Below are 16281 nucleotides of genomic sequence, written 5' to 3'. Positions count from 1 at the left end.
TTTCACAGCTTATGGCCTGGGCAGAGCAGAGCAGAGGAGAGACATGCGCGCAAACACACAGACACACATCCTCAATGCATCCTTCACTTGTCCTACATACAGTAATTACATGGACTAAACACTGCACTCAGATAAAAGCAGTCTTCAAGAACAGAGGATGCTCTTGGGAGGTGGTGAGTCAAATTGCAAGCAATAACACAGCAGCGTCCGCTGGCACACAGCTCGCAGGGTGGAGGAGGGGACTGGACAGCCTGTGTGCCATCTCTAAACATCACCTTCCCCATTTTTATCAGGAAAACACTCTCTCCCTCCTCACAATGGCCGCAGTGGAAGAGCATTATGTCCTCCTTCTGTGCCCAGAGCAGACCACTTGCAGTGATTAGAAAAAAAGCTGTCTGTTTCTGAGAGTCTTACCGTGTTCACAAGGCAGCATCCATTTACAAAGGATACTGCAGACAAGCCCTTGCAAGGAGAGAAAGGCTGTGTGCAATCCACCTTTAGTTCTTCCTCTGCTTCATCTTCAGATCTTCATTTTTTTTTTCACGGCAAAAACACACACGAAAACCAGAACATCTCCTCCTCTTCCTCTCCCTGTCTCTTATTAACGTCTGTGTTCTATATCCTATCTTGTTTGCTCCAAGGCAGTTGAGACACTGCAGCGATGGGGGTGGAGGGCGTGTATATATGTGTGCGTGTGTGTGCGAGTGTGTCAGAGACAGTGAGGCAGAGAGAGGGAGTGCAGGACGGAGAGATGGAGGGAGGAGTCAGCAGGGATAGACAGCGCGAGGGAGGAGAGGAGAGGAGAGGGAGAGGGAGAAGGGGGAAATAGTCAGGATTAAATCATGAGAGAAACAGAGAGGGGAGGAAAACAGGCTTTGATGAGGTGGCAGCAGCACCCAGTGTATCTTTAATTTATGCTTAAATAATTAAACATACACAAAAGTCATTAAATAATCCAAGCAGAGCTGAGATTGTGAGTAATTCTCGAGATATTGTATGTTGCTGACGGACCTACAGCAGGATTGGTTGCAATTTCATTGATGACAAAAAAGGCACAAGATAGGGAGAGAGGCAGGGAGGAGGAGGAGGAGGGGACTGAGAGGAGAGGAGAGGAAGGGAGGGGAGGGGAGAGATGACGACAAAGGAATGGGAGGGGGATTGGATGATGGTGTAATGTGCTGTTTCTGTGCCAACTGTTTCTGTGACAGAGGGACCACTTCCTTTATTTCTATTGGTTATTAGGAGGAATTGATAGAAGCTTCGGCAAATGAGACTCTGGGTGTGAACGGCTCTGTTCCTCTTTCTGCTTCTTCTTAATCTCTTGGAACATTTAAAAAAAATAAAATAAAATGAGCATGTTTTTCTCTCTCCGTTGAGAATACACGAGTGAATGCAGAAACAGTGCGACCCCAAAGCCTGAGCTTGATGTGAATTATCGCTTTGTCATTATGGATGCCACCAATGTGTTAAAAGACTCCTCCCTCCTCCTTCTCCTCCTCCTCCTCCTGACACAGACTGACAAACACTAACACACACACTGTCCAGCAGCAAAAATCCCCAGATCAGGTTGCTCAGGGTGTGGAGAGTAATGTAATTGCCTGGACACCAAGCCTGGTGTCATGAACTGTGAGATAATGAATCGGCTAAAGGCCAGTGAAAGTGCACATCTGGTGGGGGTGAAAACTTTGCCTCTCCCTGACCTTTCATCCAGTCTTTTTTAATCCGGTCTGGCAGGCAGGAGGTGTATTGTCCCCATTCTTTCTTCAAGTCTTCCTTGCTGTGACTCGATTCCTCTTAATTCACTTAACATATATCAATAATTACCCAAAACAGTGCCTCAGTCATACCACACAGCCTGTGTCTTTTTGTTAAATCTGCAGAAACGTTGTGATGTGTTGCAACTCTCAGCAAAGATCTCAAACTTGAAACCTCAGAGCGATAATATTACATGAGAGGAAGTCCTGTACAGAAGACCAGCTCAGTTTTGATGTGGAGATAGTCACAGGCGGCAGATATCCTGTTTAACTGCACAGACACATGTCTGATACTCTTTAGTTCTCAACTTGCATCCATTTGCCTTATAATTAGCCACATGCCAGTGGCGTAAATAACAATAGTGGTGCAGCTGCCCAGATGCCATCAGGGGCCCATGAAGGAAGAAAAAAAAGCAGCTGTCCAAAATGGCTACAGGCCCCTGTTTTTGTGAATGGAATAGCTCGGAGCAGGTTGGAAAGGCAGAGTGGCGGATAAGGGAGGAGGAAATGATGATTTGTTCAACACCTTGATACCTGTCAGTCATGATGAGTCATGATGATGTAACAGCTGGTTTGCAGAATGAGTGTGTGGCCAATCACCTTTGATGTTAGCCTACATGGTGACCATAGCAGGTCTCTTAAGTGGCTGTGTATGTGTGTACCAAACCATGTGTGCGTCCAACAAGTCACCATGATGCTACACTACTGCCATTTATCAATCATGTACGTTGCCACTTGATAAAAAAAGGATCTAATGCTCGATCATCACCTGAAGCGACAGGTAGGAGAAATATTTATTTATTTATTCATATTATTTTTTACATATTTACTTAACATGTACAGCCCAATACTGCCTTGTTGTGACAGCTCTCTCTTCATTGTCCGTTTCTTGTGATTTTTTTTTTGTCCCTTTTTGTCATCTTTGTATTTGGAGTGGATGTTTTATTTGTTGATCATGGACACCAAACTGGTTTTGTCTTCAGTGATATTTTTACTATTTTTGCTCCTGTGTTTGTCTGAAGATCCTACATGTAACCATGACCACATTGTTTACATGTGAAATCAGCTGTTATCAGCCGTTAGCATGTCAATGCTAACTGGTGCAAGGCCTGATGTTTCCCACATGGTGAGAAGAAAGAGGTGCTGACGACGTGCTGGTTCTCAGGTGTGAGCTAAGAAGTGATGACGTCGACCTGTCCTTCCATCCATCGTTATTGGGAACGTAAGATCTATCTCCAATAAGATGGACGAACTAGAGGGCAGAGTAGCATCATGCTATTCACAGACATGGCTAATGGAGCTAACATCAGACACCAACACCACATTGGAAGAGCTTCACCTGCTGTGAGCAGACAGGATCCAGGAGACAGAGACTGAACAGACTGCTGAAGAAGCTCAGTCCTGGACCCTGTGGAGGTGGAGACTGGCTGAACTGGACAATGATGGACAAGCTGTCAGCATCTATTTCTTATGGACCTTTTTGCACTTTCTATACACTTTCTTACTTTTGTTTTCTAGATTGCTGCTGTGACTCCTCCTGAATTTCCCCCTGAGGATATATCAAGTATTTTTTATTCTATTCTATTCTATTCTATTCTATTCTATTCTATTCTATTCTATTCTATTCTATTCTATAAATAGTTCATGCACAGTTACAATGTCTGAAGAGACTGAATAAATATGTCCTGTTTTCTTTTTCCCAGTCCTATATTTTTTCACTAAAGTTGTTAAAACATCTCGTTCTTGTGACTCAGCCTCACACTCCTGTTTTTTTTAAGACAAGCTGTCACTTACTGTCGTCTTGGCTCTAAACAAGATTGTCCCCTGTGGCTTCGTAACTGCTGTTTACATTTTTGACCTTCAAATGTCAAAGCTGCGATGATCTACCTGGCCTTAATGCTCAGGATGTATCTCCAGGTCTGTATTGATGTGCTCTATCACCTGAAAGGTTTCAGTCTCTGCTCTGAGTGATGACTTAGTGAGTCGATAGAAGTGCAAAGACCAGTGACCAGCCCAGACCCATCAGATATAATCTGATCTGACAGCGACAGCTAATATTTCTCTGCTGCAGGCGTCAAATGAAGACATTTGGATATGTGAAATCAGACTTTGTCTTCCAACCACTGGTCGTGGTCAAGTGTCCAGTTTGAAATTTGTGTGGACTGAATGATAATGAGATGAGACATTCTCTATGGTGTGTTACATACACAGAGATTTGTCAAGGAAGATGCAGTCAGTTCAGCCACTTTATTAAGAAACTGACCAATGTTCATGCGCACAAGCTAGACCAGAAATAATGGTGTACCTTTACCCTTTATAAAGAAAGACTGAAGACAAAGACTGACTGAACTCACAAGAAGACACTTTGACAGTGTTTTGCAGATGGACACATACCTGTTCCCAAAGGTACTGATCTTGTTGTAAAATGAGGTTTGGCTATGATGGATCACAGTCTCTTGCCAGAAAAGGCTCTAATGGGGCTTTTCCGCCAGAAGTTCCAGGATCCAAAAATTTCTTTGGCCCAGGAACTTTTCCTGCATCCCAACCAAGGTCTGAAGTCACATGAAGATTATACAAATAAGGTCAGTGATGGATGGACGAAATACAAATGTAACTGCAACTACTGTCCACCCCGAGGCAAATAAGAGGCAGTCAGATGCAGCCCAGCAATTCACCACTTAGCATGGAGGATATTTAGTCTGTGCTTGTTTTGAGTGTGCTTTATTTCACTGCAGAGGGATTTATTGACATTTAAAGGAGACATGTACAAGTGGCAAAGCCACTGCTGTAAACTTAATATCCACTGAAGGTCTTCAGTTTACAGGGTCACGCTTTAAACTGTAACACCAGGAGCTGACAGACACATTCACACCATCAGGCTCAAAGAATACCATTGTTTAGGAACTTATTAAACCAAGTTAAACACAGCTGAGTGTGGTGTAATTGTGGACAGAGAGTAAAAAAGGCAGCTGATGCTCCACCAAATGGAATAAAACCCTAGTTTCTGCAGTCAGAAAGCACGTAGCTCCTCAAAAAGTCCTTAGTTGAGAAAAGTCCCTGCGGTTGAAAAGCAGCATGTAAGGGTAGTAACACTTCCTTCAGTAGAGCCTCTGATAAGGATCTGAGATGTTTTTCCAGCTTTACCTGCTGCTTTCTCTGCAACAGGAAGTCTGTGATTCACTTTCAGGTAGAACAAGAGCCACATTCAGGCAGTTGATTTTGGTGTTTATCTGGGGAAGGGATTATTGTGTTGAATGCAAAGCTGAAATCTATGCACAGTACCGTAGTATGTTCCTGCTGAGACCAGGTGCTGGAGTAAGAACGCACCGCACTGTGAGCATGTGGTGTTCCAGCTGTGTGTTTACAAGTCGAGCGTCTCGTGCTTCCTATTTAAGTACACAGGTGTTTTCACTGAAAAGTAATTTTCAGTGATGCTGGGTTATTGCAGTGTGTAAAGAGCTGTTGAGCCCTATAGTAATTTTTTTGTTGTTGTTATTTTTTGTTTTTTTTTGTTTCAGGACTGAAACGATGGTGGAGGCCTCAAGTGAGGTTTCATTCTCTGAATCTGAGGTCTAGACTTCCTGGATCACCAGTAAGTACCACAAACAACATGAAACCCCCCTTGTTTTTCCAGTTTTTGATGAAGAAAATCCTGTAATGACTCAAACACAACAGAGAGGAAGTGTTCAGCAGCTGAATTAGCATTGTTGATTTGAGAGAGGCAGCTGTAGTAACTTAACCACTTGATGCATGTTGTCGCCAATTTGTGGCATACCCTGTCAGGTCTTGATGCAGCTGAAATGACCTTTGTATCTCATTATACCCAAGATCTTAACAGATCCACTATGTCACAATAAATTGGTCGGAAGATGAACTTCTTATGTCTGTACATACAATATAACTTAGTTATTACTATTGTGTGTACTATACTCAAATTTACAATCTCCACTTAATTTCACATCTGTAAGAATGCAAAAACACATTTAAAAAAAAAATCTATTTTTATAATTGTTAATTAAATCAGCCAGTGAGGGGTTAAGGCAACCATATTCCACAAGTCCAATCTGTATTATAATAATAATAATAATTATAATAATAATAACGATAATAATAATAATAATAATAATAATAATAATAATAATAATAATAATAATAATAATAATAATAATAATAATAATAATAATAAACAGTTATTTTGATCAAAACACATCAGTCTGAAGTTGTCATGAACACAGAAATTAGCTGTACTCTTTAAATGTTCTTCCTGCATTTCTGAGGCCTGGAAGAGCCTTCATCCCTTTTAGAGTGAGCCCCTTGTGGACACTCAAGGAACTGCTGATGTTAATGTGTCTGTATTGGCTTCATCTTTCAACTGGTATTACCTAAATGACTGTGCCAACAGTAAATCTATGCACCTCATTAATAACAAAAAGTCTCCACTTGTGTGGAGGCCACTCTCTGTTTTTCAGACTCTGATGGATGATGGACTGATGAAAACAAGAAAGTGGACTTTAAAACTAAAACATCAAGGGTAGATTTAGAGGAAGGAAAGGAGTCTGCAGAGGTTGACTTCCTGTTTCTACCTGTTGCTAATCAGCAGAATATGAGGCCCATTCCTTAAACATTGTTTTCACATGTGCAGGAACCAACACACTGTCTCTGACATGCAGAAGACGTGTGCTGAATTTGAGAAAGGAGATATTGGATTACAATAGCATACTCCACCCTTTGAGCACAGCAGGGTTATCTCCCAGATTCTCCCCTCGTATCAGATTTAACTCTTCATGGACAGGACGGTCTGTTCCCTGGGAAAACTTCATTTGAAAAAGACGGTGACTGAGCCAGAGGATTGTCTTTTAATTCACTCCAGTAGCTTAAGAAAGGCGAGTTTATGATGTCCTTTGGTGTGTCTGTTTAATATACTTAGTGTAGTCCGGATTTATTCATTCTCAGAATGACTTCCTAACTTTATTCTCTGTTCTGTTCCTCGAAACTTTCTCTGCCAACGCCTTATGACCCCTCTGTCTCCTTCAACATTTTTCCATCCCTTTCACTCACCATAACACCATCCCTTTTTTGTCTCTCCCAGATTGTCTCTGTGCCTCTCCCAGCTTCCTGTCTCCCTAATCCTTAATCCTGTGGAAATCGGTCAGGCAGAATGAGCCAGCTTTGATCAGGCTCTCATATCAGGCGTGCTAACAGTGTCAGCACACCCGGATCCCACAGAACCCTGGAGCCCAGGGGGAGAGCTTCAAACAGGCATTCTCCCCCGGACTCTGCTTGAGGGAAGGGGGAAGAGAGGCTGCAGAGTCCCTGCCTCAGCTGTTAGTGTGGGACTCTGTAAAATGAGAAATAAACAAATAAAAAACAATGATGTCAAACATTTGTATCATAATTTAGCACCTTTTATCTGTGATGACAACTTTGCATGCATGAGTTAAATTTCCTGTCAAAAGGGAAGCCAGCAGAGAGTTAAAAGTCTTTTTTGTTTGTGACAACAAACATGGAATCTGTGTCACTGGTGTCAGTGGATATAAAGCCGTAGATTATATTTCTCTGGGAAGGAGGTATGTCACTAAAGTCCTGCTGGCACTGATGCATTATCTTCTGGAGAAGAGAAACTGCTCTCCTTAAAAGTAAACTTGGCAGGGAGCGACAGACAGAGTCCAAATAACAAAACCTAACAACGGATATTCTTCTCTGACGTACAGCCGCACATAATTTTGATTTATTGAAAACTTAACAAACATGTATTGACTGGCTTGGAGGTGACGTCATAAGATACACAACTCTGCAGATGTTATAAAAAATGTTATTAATCATGTCAATCTATTCCTAACTTTTTTAGCCTGCAGCCCTGTAGTAGAGTCTCCTTTTTATGCATCCCAAGACCTGGAGGTTGGATCTCTCTGCTGACCTCCTCCTGCATAGACAGTGTTGTCTGTCTTCATACCTAATCAGATCAGAAGATTAATCAAGTTCTTCAAGTCAGTTAGAGAAATGGAGCATTTAGCAGGGTCGGTCTGTGTGCCGGATGAGGAACATCTCATGTGTAAGCAGCTAATGAGCTTGGTTGTTCAACAGAAGAAGAAAGTCTTCTTTTTGGTTTATTCAATATGGCTGTGATCATGGTCTAAAACATGTAAATTGGATTCTGACATGTTAACGAGACAATCACAGTCACTGCTGGTTTACTGACTGCATTCAGTTTCTCTTCAGATGACCGCTCTCAAAAAAAACAGATGGAAACTGAAACATGGAAAGAAGAAGAGAAAATACAGGTGAAACTTTTGGAGAGTACCTTTTCATTGTACAGGGCTTGCTTTAGGTAGGCCTCTGTGCAGTGTCCCCCATTATCAAAGGAAATGCTGACACCTAGTGGTAAAGCACATGTATTACACTTCTAACAGAAAATGTTCAGACAGTCAAAGACGGCTGAGAAGGCTTAAACTTCTGCGCTATTATCCAGTCTATGTTCATTCCGTGTCAGATTTAGGGAATTCGTTATTGATGATTTTTTTTTCTGTACTTTTTCCACATAAAATCGCATTTGTATAATTATTATAACCTGGGGTGATGTGTGTTTTAATCCTGAGTGAACCAACCTTGTCTGGTATTTGTCAGTGTCCTCCACTGCCAGTTATTGGCATGTCAGAAATTTAAGTGGGCCTTTTTCTTTCTTTCATTCTTTCTTTCTTTCTTTCTTTCTTTCTTTCTTTCTTTCTTTCTTTCTTTCTTTCTTTCTTGATTTGATTTATTTTTAAGAGAGTCTCCTCTTCTTTTTTGGCCATCTATTCTCTATGTTGCCTTTGAGTAAATTACAACACTGGTGTATCAGTGGTGTGCACAGACTTTTTGAAGGGCAGGGACCAAAAGAAAAAAAAAAGACACATACAGCATATTCAGCATGTGTTTTCTGGAGCACTGTAGCATATGTTTTTGCCTCCCAAGAGGGTAGTTTATCATGTTGTAACCAGCCAAGAGGGCAGTGTAGTGTGTTTTTCCAACCAGGAGGGCACTTAGTTGCACGTTTTGGCTAGCAAGCAAGCATTTCAGCCCGTTTTTCAACAACTGGACCCTGAGAGGAGCCAAGAAAGAGCTACTTTGTGAGTAACCACTGGCTAATTTGGGGAAAAACATAGTTTAGGCTGAATACAGGCTTGTTAATTACTTGGTTGTTTACTTTTGTGACACAAAGTTTAAAAAAAAGAAAAATCACACAATTTTACCTAAAGTTTTTAACAGTGCTACCACCTTCCCCTTGTAAGAACTTTACCAGAAGTAGACCATGGACTGTTGCGATGCCTTCTTTTTCTTAATTTGTAGCAAGCTTCAGAGCGTGATGCTGCCTCAAGTGGTGAGTTGGATGTTGTGCAGCGTTCTGCATTTCCAATCAGAAATGTCAGTAAATTTAAGTAAGTTGCAAACTTTAATCGTATCGTGCAATTCAGCAAGAATGAATGCTTACTACAGGGAGTAATTGGTTCAAAAAAAACAAAAAACAAGCAAACAACAACAAAAAAACAGGTACAGGTTATACTTTTCTTGTACAGAAAACCTTTGTAGATGAAATAATGTGAAATGCAAAATTAAGCATTCATTTGATTTCATTTACTGAAATATTTGTGTGAACACATTCAACTTGGCTAGTCATCATACTTTAATTAAGATAAGTTTTACTGATATATTTACTTACATAGGAGGAAATTTAGTTGTAACAAAAGCTCACAGTAAAATACAAAGTAATTGTAATGGACAGAAATGTCATTCTCATACAAAGTATCAATGCTGGATATTTATACTAAGCTTCTAAATTAACATAGGTTAGTATTAAGTAACACAAGAGCTTCACAAGCTCTTTACAAGACTTCCTAAAATCATGTGAGGTCATCACAAGAAGATCTCCTCAGTGGCTTGTGATATGTTGGAGGGGCGGGCCTCAAACACCAAGGTCTCCCCATAGCTCCCCAACAGCCCTTCAGAGGGCTGGCCAATCAGAGGCAAGGGGGTTTTGTGAACTGGGGTATTTTAAAGTGACAGCAGCTAAAAACAACATTATTAGGACAGAGGCTGAAATAAGTGTTGGTGTGTTTTTTTTAGTTTTTTTTTTTTTTTAGAGTTGTTGTTTAAAAAACACCATTGAAAAATATGGATTTTTTTTTTACTGTAAATCATGAAAAGCTGGGGTAACCACAGGGAAGGGAGAAAGACTGAAATTTATATATTATATACTCATTAAGTGTATCCAGAAGTACCACTGACTATAAATTTGTAGCCAATTTTTTTATCCTTCCCCGTGCCGATGAACAGCTGTGATGGTCACAATAAAAACAAATGTTCCCTTCTGGTATCTGTGTGTTCTTGGGAAAATTGTGACAGCTGCTGATTCAAATTAGGACATTTTAAAGGGTAGAGACAGACATCCTCCTTACCATTAATACTCAACTACTCTGTTATCAAGTACAGACACTTAGATTTAGGCGTTCTGAGATGTCTCATGTGTAATATCAAACATAGGGGGAAAAACAGCTGGTGTTAGTGTTTGAATAAGACCTGCTGCTCATGGGGAGTGGGGTTGCTGCTGTTTGACAAGTAGTCAAGAAGCTAAGAGGAATGAAAACTCATTTAAACACAGGTAGCATTAGCTTCATGTCCCAAGGTGTCTGAGGGCAGGTCAACGGATGCTGCAGAGGAACCTCATGTGCCTCTGAGTGACAAAGGCCTGGAGTTAAAGCTGCCCCTGGATCTAGTGAATATGTGGCCCTGCTGCTGAGAACAGATTGTACATAATCTGTAAGAAAAGCAGCTCTTTGCAGACTTTGGTAATCCCCTCACTCTTTAGCTTGAGGGAATCCCATTGACCCCTTTCTAAACCCCTAATGCTGTCTTTATCTGCAGGAAAGACACTGTCTCGCCTGGCACCAGCCACGCTGTAATAGGAAGGGCTCCTATTGTCAGGCACAAGTAATCACTCCACTGGATGTGAATGAGTAATTTCTCTCAGATCAATTCTGTAATGAATGAATAATGAATACCGAGGCTCTCTGTCCGGATCATATGCCTTGTAATATTGTTTACTTGGAGTTAACATAATCCACCAATGAGCAAGCGCTTGAAAACAGTGACGACAACAAACTTCCTTCTGCTGTGTAGAAATCTCAAGAGGAACCAGACCACTGATAGACCACCATCCTCTGTGACTGGCTTGGTCCAGGGACTGTGAAGAGGGGAGTGAAAGTTAGGAAATATTAGAGACTGTAATAAATATACAACAGCAGCCCCAGGAGGAGATGAAGCAGGTTCAGAAGTATTGATCAAAGAGACATGTATCAATTCAGAGTAGTAGGAGGTGAAGTGACAGGAGTTGTGTAGACTAAGTCCCATACTAATGGAAACCTCTAAGAGCAAAGCTAAGGGCTGGTCTGGGCCTACCTTAACCATCAGATTAAAACCTACTCCAAGTAAAATGTGATCAAGTTTTTATGTCCTATGTTTTGTAAAGACTGTCTTATTAGAATTGAAATGAGCCACATTCACTTGACAAGTTCAAAAAATGTATAATTTTAAGATAATGAGACAAAAATGATGCCTGAATCGCGTGCAAAGAGTAAGAAAAATCTGCCAATGGGGTAAAAAATGTTCTTATTTAATTACTTGTTGAAGTCATTATTCTTATGTCAAGAAAGTTGACCAGCAACTTTTTCCTTTCCACTTTGATTTTATTTTCTCTACAAGATAATCAGTCCACATTTTTGTCTTAAGTATATTGACATTAAATTTTTTTCTGGACTCGTCAGGTGGCAGAGAAGAACATTTTTCATAGTAAATAAAACATAAACAACTGCTCATGGTTCCAGTTTTTTGCAATGTGGCCTTGTTAGAGCATGAAAGGTAAAAATGATCCAAAATGTAATAACTTACCCAAAATGTATTAATAAAGCCTGAAAACATAATAGCTTGTTGATATATAACAAAAGTGCTGAGCCAGTATGTAATATAAAAAATGTAATAAAACCAAAAATGTAACAAGTTGTTACATTTTTAATAAAAAGTTTTTACATTTAGGGTTTTATTACCTTTTTTTATTTCAGGCTCAGCACTTTGTCACATTTTGGGTTAATTATTACATTTCAGGCTCATTGCACTCATTAACAAGAAGGTTGTGTTGTTGGGAGAATTTATTTGTGAACAGCATAACTCAAAAAGTATCAAACTGATTTTGATGAAATTATTAGAAAATGTTTGAAATAGGGTAAGGAAGAAGTGATTAAATTTTGGAGGTGATCTGGATCACCATCTGGATCCAGGATCTTTGTGAGATAGGGTCGTTTCCACCATATGTGTATATAACTCCAGGATAAATGGTCAGATTGCTTTGCAAAACAATACAAGAAAAGGTCACCATAATTTCTTACAGATGTAAAAGTATGGCAATATTCTGGATACTAAGATCCAGAATATGAAATATGTACTGGGTCATCATCATTTTTAACACTGTCAGGAAACAAATTATTGTACAAACCTGCAACTAAATTGCACCAAATTGTAGCAGACAGTCTGCTGAAAAGGAGTATAACATTAAAGTAGGACTAAAGTGTTGGTGACAATCACAATATGCTTTGTGGAGGTCTGCACTCTCTGAGTGCTTTTCTAGTTTATTCATTTATGTAGTTTTTACATTTTTGGGTTGTTAGTACATTGTGGGTCATTGTTACATCTTAGGTCATTGTTAGGTTCGAACATGTCTCAGGTACAGAGGGTGTCTGCCTCCACAGACTTGTGAGATGGTTAAAAATTGGGAAAAGCTATTACTAGCCTGCAAAACCACTTTCCTACCAAGTTTCACAGGAAGGCCTGCAGTTCTAAGATGTCAATGTGCTTGTGGAGTAACAGGTTACTAGGAGCTCCTTAAGTTTTGATGATGCCTGACTTCAATAGCCTCTAGGGTGGTTTTCGCTGATAGTTCACAGCTAGCTAATGCAGAGAGGCTTAAGACCTACAAACATCTCTTCAGTTGTGTGAAAGTATGTGTGTAAGTGAACAACACACAGTCAAGTCTGGGTGAACTGACTTGCCAAGAAGGGCCCTGACCCTGTTTTCATGTGGGATTCAGCTGTGGTTTTTATTTGTCTGGCCTTTGTAGTGGTATGGACTGACATTTCAACCAACATCATTCTTCATCACAGGCTCAAGCGTCAGTGCTGTGAAGCTCATATTTCTTTGACCTTAACCTCTTTTTTTTAACATTACATGACTGAGGTAGTTGATTTTGGATCTGCAACATTGAACCCTGTCTTTGAACAGATGTGTGTACCGATAGACGGCCGGTTCATTGTGCTCACTTAAGTTGTTGTCTGCAAAGGTATGTTATTTGACAGAGTCCATCCATGTGTTCACATTCCCAGATTGTACAATACCATCCAAATTTTGCAGTACAAAGGATTTAACGAGATAAAATTTGCAAGGATTATAAAGGAAATGTCATGCAAAGCAGTCAGGACATGTCAGTGGATCTGGCTGGTAAGAAATATGATAGGTTGGGAGCCAAAACAGCTCTCGTTGTCTTCAGGCTTTGGAGTTTGGGGGACTTTGGGACCCTATGTTGAAGTTGACTTACCAGTAGAGGCATAAGTGGAGTGGGTTTCTTCTCTGAGCACCCATCCTTTCTCAAAGCACAAGTATCTTGTGTTCAGCACCAAAAATTGCTGAAGTTATTCATTATCCTTAGAGAATGAGAGTACTTAGTAATCACTCGATTGGTCCTCCAGAGTTAACTACCACGCAGATTGCCATGACATCAGTGAACCACACCCATGATCCCTGGAGGATAAACTATTTCTGTTTTAAACATGTGATAAAAAGTAATCTACGTATGGCTGAAGTGTCATGAAGGCTTCCATGATCCCTGGAGGATGAAAAAGTATCAGTATGGAGACTTCAGAGTCCAATGGGGAGATAGGACACTGAATTCATGAACCTTAACCCAGAAGATAATCATTTCATCAGCTCTCTTTGTATAAATTTTTGATAAAAATTTAACTCCTTCAATATACACCAATCATGAAAAGGGTTGAGTTACTGATGAACTTTTTGTTGTTGTTGTTTTTTTCAAAAAAGGGATGACCACGTGGTCTTTAATATACACTGTAAACATTACAATTTCAGACAAGACCTCAGATTTAATTTTACATTTTATTTGAAATTGCGTATAAGTGCAACTGTAATTTCCCCTGGGACAAATCAAATATTTTTGATTCTGATTCTCAGATCAGAGGCTTTAAACAGAACATAGGAGAAACAGGCACACTGATGGATTCATAAAGGTCTTTTTGCTCATAAAAAAAAAGATATTAAATGGGAAAATGCAACGATCCAACACACTATAACTTTGAACTAATGAAGGTAATAAATACATGAATAAATAAAGGCGAGCTTACAAACATGGCACTTAATACATGACAAGATTGCCTGTAGTTTTTGAGTTCAACTATAAATCCCTGTTCTTGCTCTGGTTAGCGGGGAATTGGCAAATTCATGGGAGTTTATATGGAGACGAGCATCACAGTTTTGTGGACAAACAGAATGTCAGTGCAATCAGGCTGTTTTTATAGTTTTATGTGGGTGTAGACCAAAGTTTAAAGACAATTTTGGGTAATTAAGTGAGTGAACTAAGCATGTAAGACGTTCTTTGTTTCTGTTTTATGAATATTAATAAGGAAACCCCTCTCGATTTCTAAAAGGATACTGTGTTACTATTCACTGTAGTGATTTCAGCATTGAAAAAAGGGTGCTGTCCTTACTAACAATGGCACTTCTACAGTTGTTTACCTTTTCATGCATAATCTCTCAAAACCTGAATGAGTTCTTCTAAACAAACAGAGGGGGGTGACAACCAGGGTGAGATTTTGCAGTATTGTAGTTACATTGATGGACCTAAGGGGGTGCCACAACAAGTCATAGTTTTAATTTAAAAGGCTTACTGCAACACATGAGTAGGTTAGCGTTGTCTATTTCCTGTAATGCAGCCTAATCCTTTAACAGGAGGTTATCATACCCCTCAGCATACTAAATTAAAATGAATACAGAAAAATATAAATTGTTTCTGTGACAGTAGTCCTGCGACAGTTCATCACTTAGTGGTGACAGACCATAATTGCTTCTTTTTGAATGGCTTTTGTATTTAATTTTGACTATTCACATAATGTTTTAGTCACCATTTGAGGAAAGGTTCATTTAGTATCGAGTGAATGAGAGTAATATTTAATACCTGATTTCAGTATTATAGAGTCTCGTTTCGCGGTTAGGTTATACTAAATATATAAATAGAAATGTATTTTACAGTCGACGTAATGCCGTAGTGTGTATATGTATATTATAGTCTGCATTGCTGCCAGTTTAAAGGAAACCATTGCAAGCATTCTCAATGCACAAAAGCGTTTCAGTGCACGTCCTACTTGTAAAGCTCTACAGCAGGGCGATTTTGCGCGTTCCCGTGACTCTCGCCATAGAAAACAAAGCTGAACGTCTTCCATAACGGCGAGGGGTGCAGACTTGAGGAATATACGATTTTATCGTGGACAGGTCGTGCTGAATATGGATTTACTGTGGGTGTAGCATCGTTGGAGACCGAGCCCTCTCGGTTGGGGTGACAGCAGGACATTAGCGAAACCGACGAAAATAACATCAGTGTTTTTTTCTCGGGGTGCTTTGTCTTGTCCACCTAACGATAGCAAACCATCATTCCCGTTTCATTTGCAAGATATTCAGCTAGTGATTACTAGCTGCTGCCGGGATGGATCATCATGTTGTCACCTAAAACTAACTGCTAGGACGTCGGATTGTGAAGGAGAAGCTGAAAACCTCAACGGGTTGTCACCGGGACCTGAATCTGTGTTAGCCACAGTCGCGGAACCCACTGTTTTCGGCGATATGGCGGAGCAAGGCTACTCATCTTGGTGAGTGCGCACAGGCACAGCGCTACCGATTAGTAGGAGCTACCTTACGTTAGCTGCTGCTACACTGCCAAGCCTGGATGATGTAGGTCACTAAACCAAGAGATAACAATCCTGACCATTCACAACCACACTTGCCTATTCACTACGGGGCCTAATGATGCTTTTATCACCACCAGAAAGAGCAAAATATCAAACAGACATGTATTTTCCCCAGCAGCTCCAATATTGCTCAAAGCTAACCTGAGCTGGTTGGTTAGCTAGCAGCGGCTAATCAGCCTCACCAGCTGATGCCGTGCTATTGTAGCTGCTGTGCTAACGGCTCACTAGGCAATATTAAATGCCTTTTATATTCCATGAGCTTGCTTTTGGATGTATGTATCATTGCGCTTTAAGCTAAACCTTTCATAGCCATGTCAAGCAGATTAGTGGACGTTAGCTTTGCCGACAAATTAGCACTAGCTGATTACATGGATAGCATTCGTCGTCGACCCGCTGCACACAATAACAAAGGTTCAGCTGTAGGGCTAAGCTAACTAACTGGCATCGCATTCGTGTCAGAAAATGCCAGTTTC

At 40.3% G+C, this 16281-nt stretch overlaps 2 protein-coding genes across 2 annotated transcripts in view; one reads left to right on the top strand and one right to left on the bottom strand.

Moving 5' to 3' along the window:
* gnaz (guanine nucleotide binding protein (G protein), alpha z polypeptide) overlaps nt 1-701 on the bottom strand; it is a 47771-nt gene extending 47070 nt beyond the window's left edge. The window contains exon 1 of the mRNA XM_074690401.1: nt 415-701. The gene's annotated coding sequence lies outside the window, so the exon portion shown is untranslated. The remainder of the gene's footprint in view (nt 1-414) is intronic.
* Nucleotides 702-15206: 14505 nt separating this feature from the next.
* Nucleotides 15207-16281, top strand: part of sppl3 (signal peptide peptidase 3) — a 48617-nt gene continuing 47542 nt past the window's right edge. The window contains exon 1 of the mRNA XM_074690914.1: nt 15207-15709. Within this exon, the coding sequence (XP_074547015.1) occupies nt 15684-15709 (26 nt within the window). The 5' untranslated portion in view covers nt 15207-15683. The remainder of the gene's footprint in view (nt 15710-16281) is intronic.

The sequence above is a fragment of the Halichoeres trimaculatus genome, unplaced genomic scaffold (genome assembly GCF_033239565.1).
Source record: "Halichoeres trimaculatus isolate MK-OKI-2021-1 unplaced genomic scaffold, fHalTri1.1 fHalTri1_scaffold_16, whole genome shotgun sequence".
NCBI classification, from domain to species: Eukaryota; Metazoa; Chordata; class Actinopteri; order Labriformes; family Labridae; genus Halichoeres; species Halichoeres trimaculatus.
This window is presented reverse-complemented; position numbering and strand designations above follow the sequence as displayed.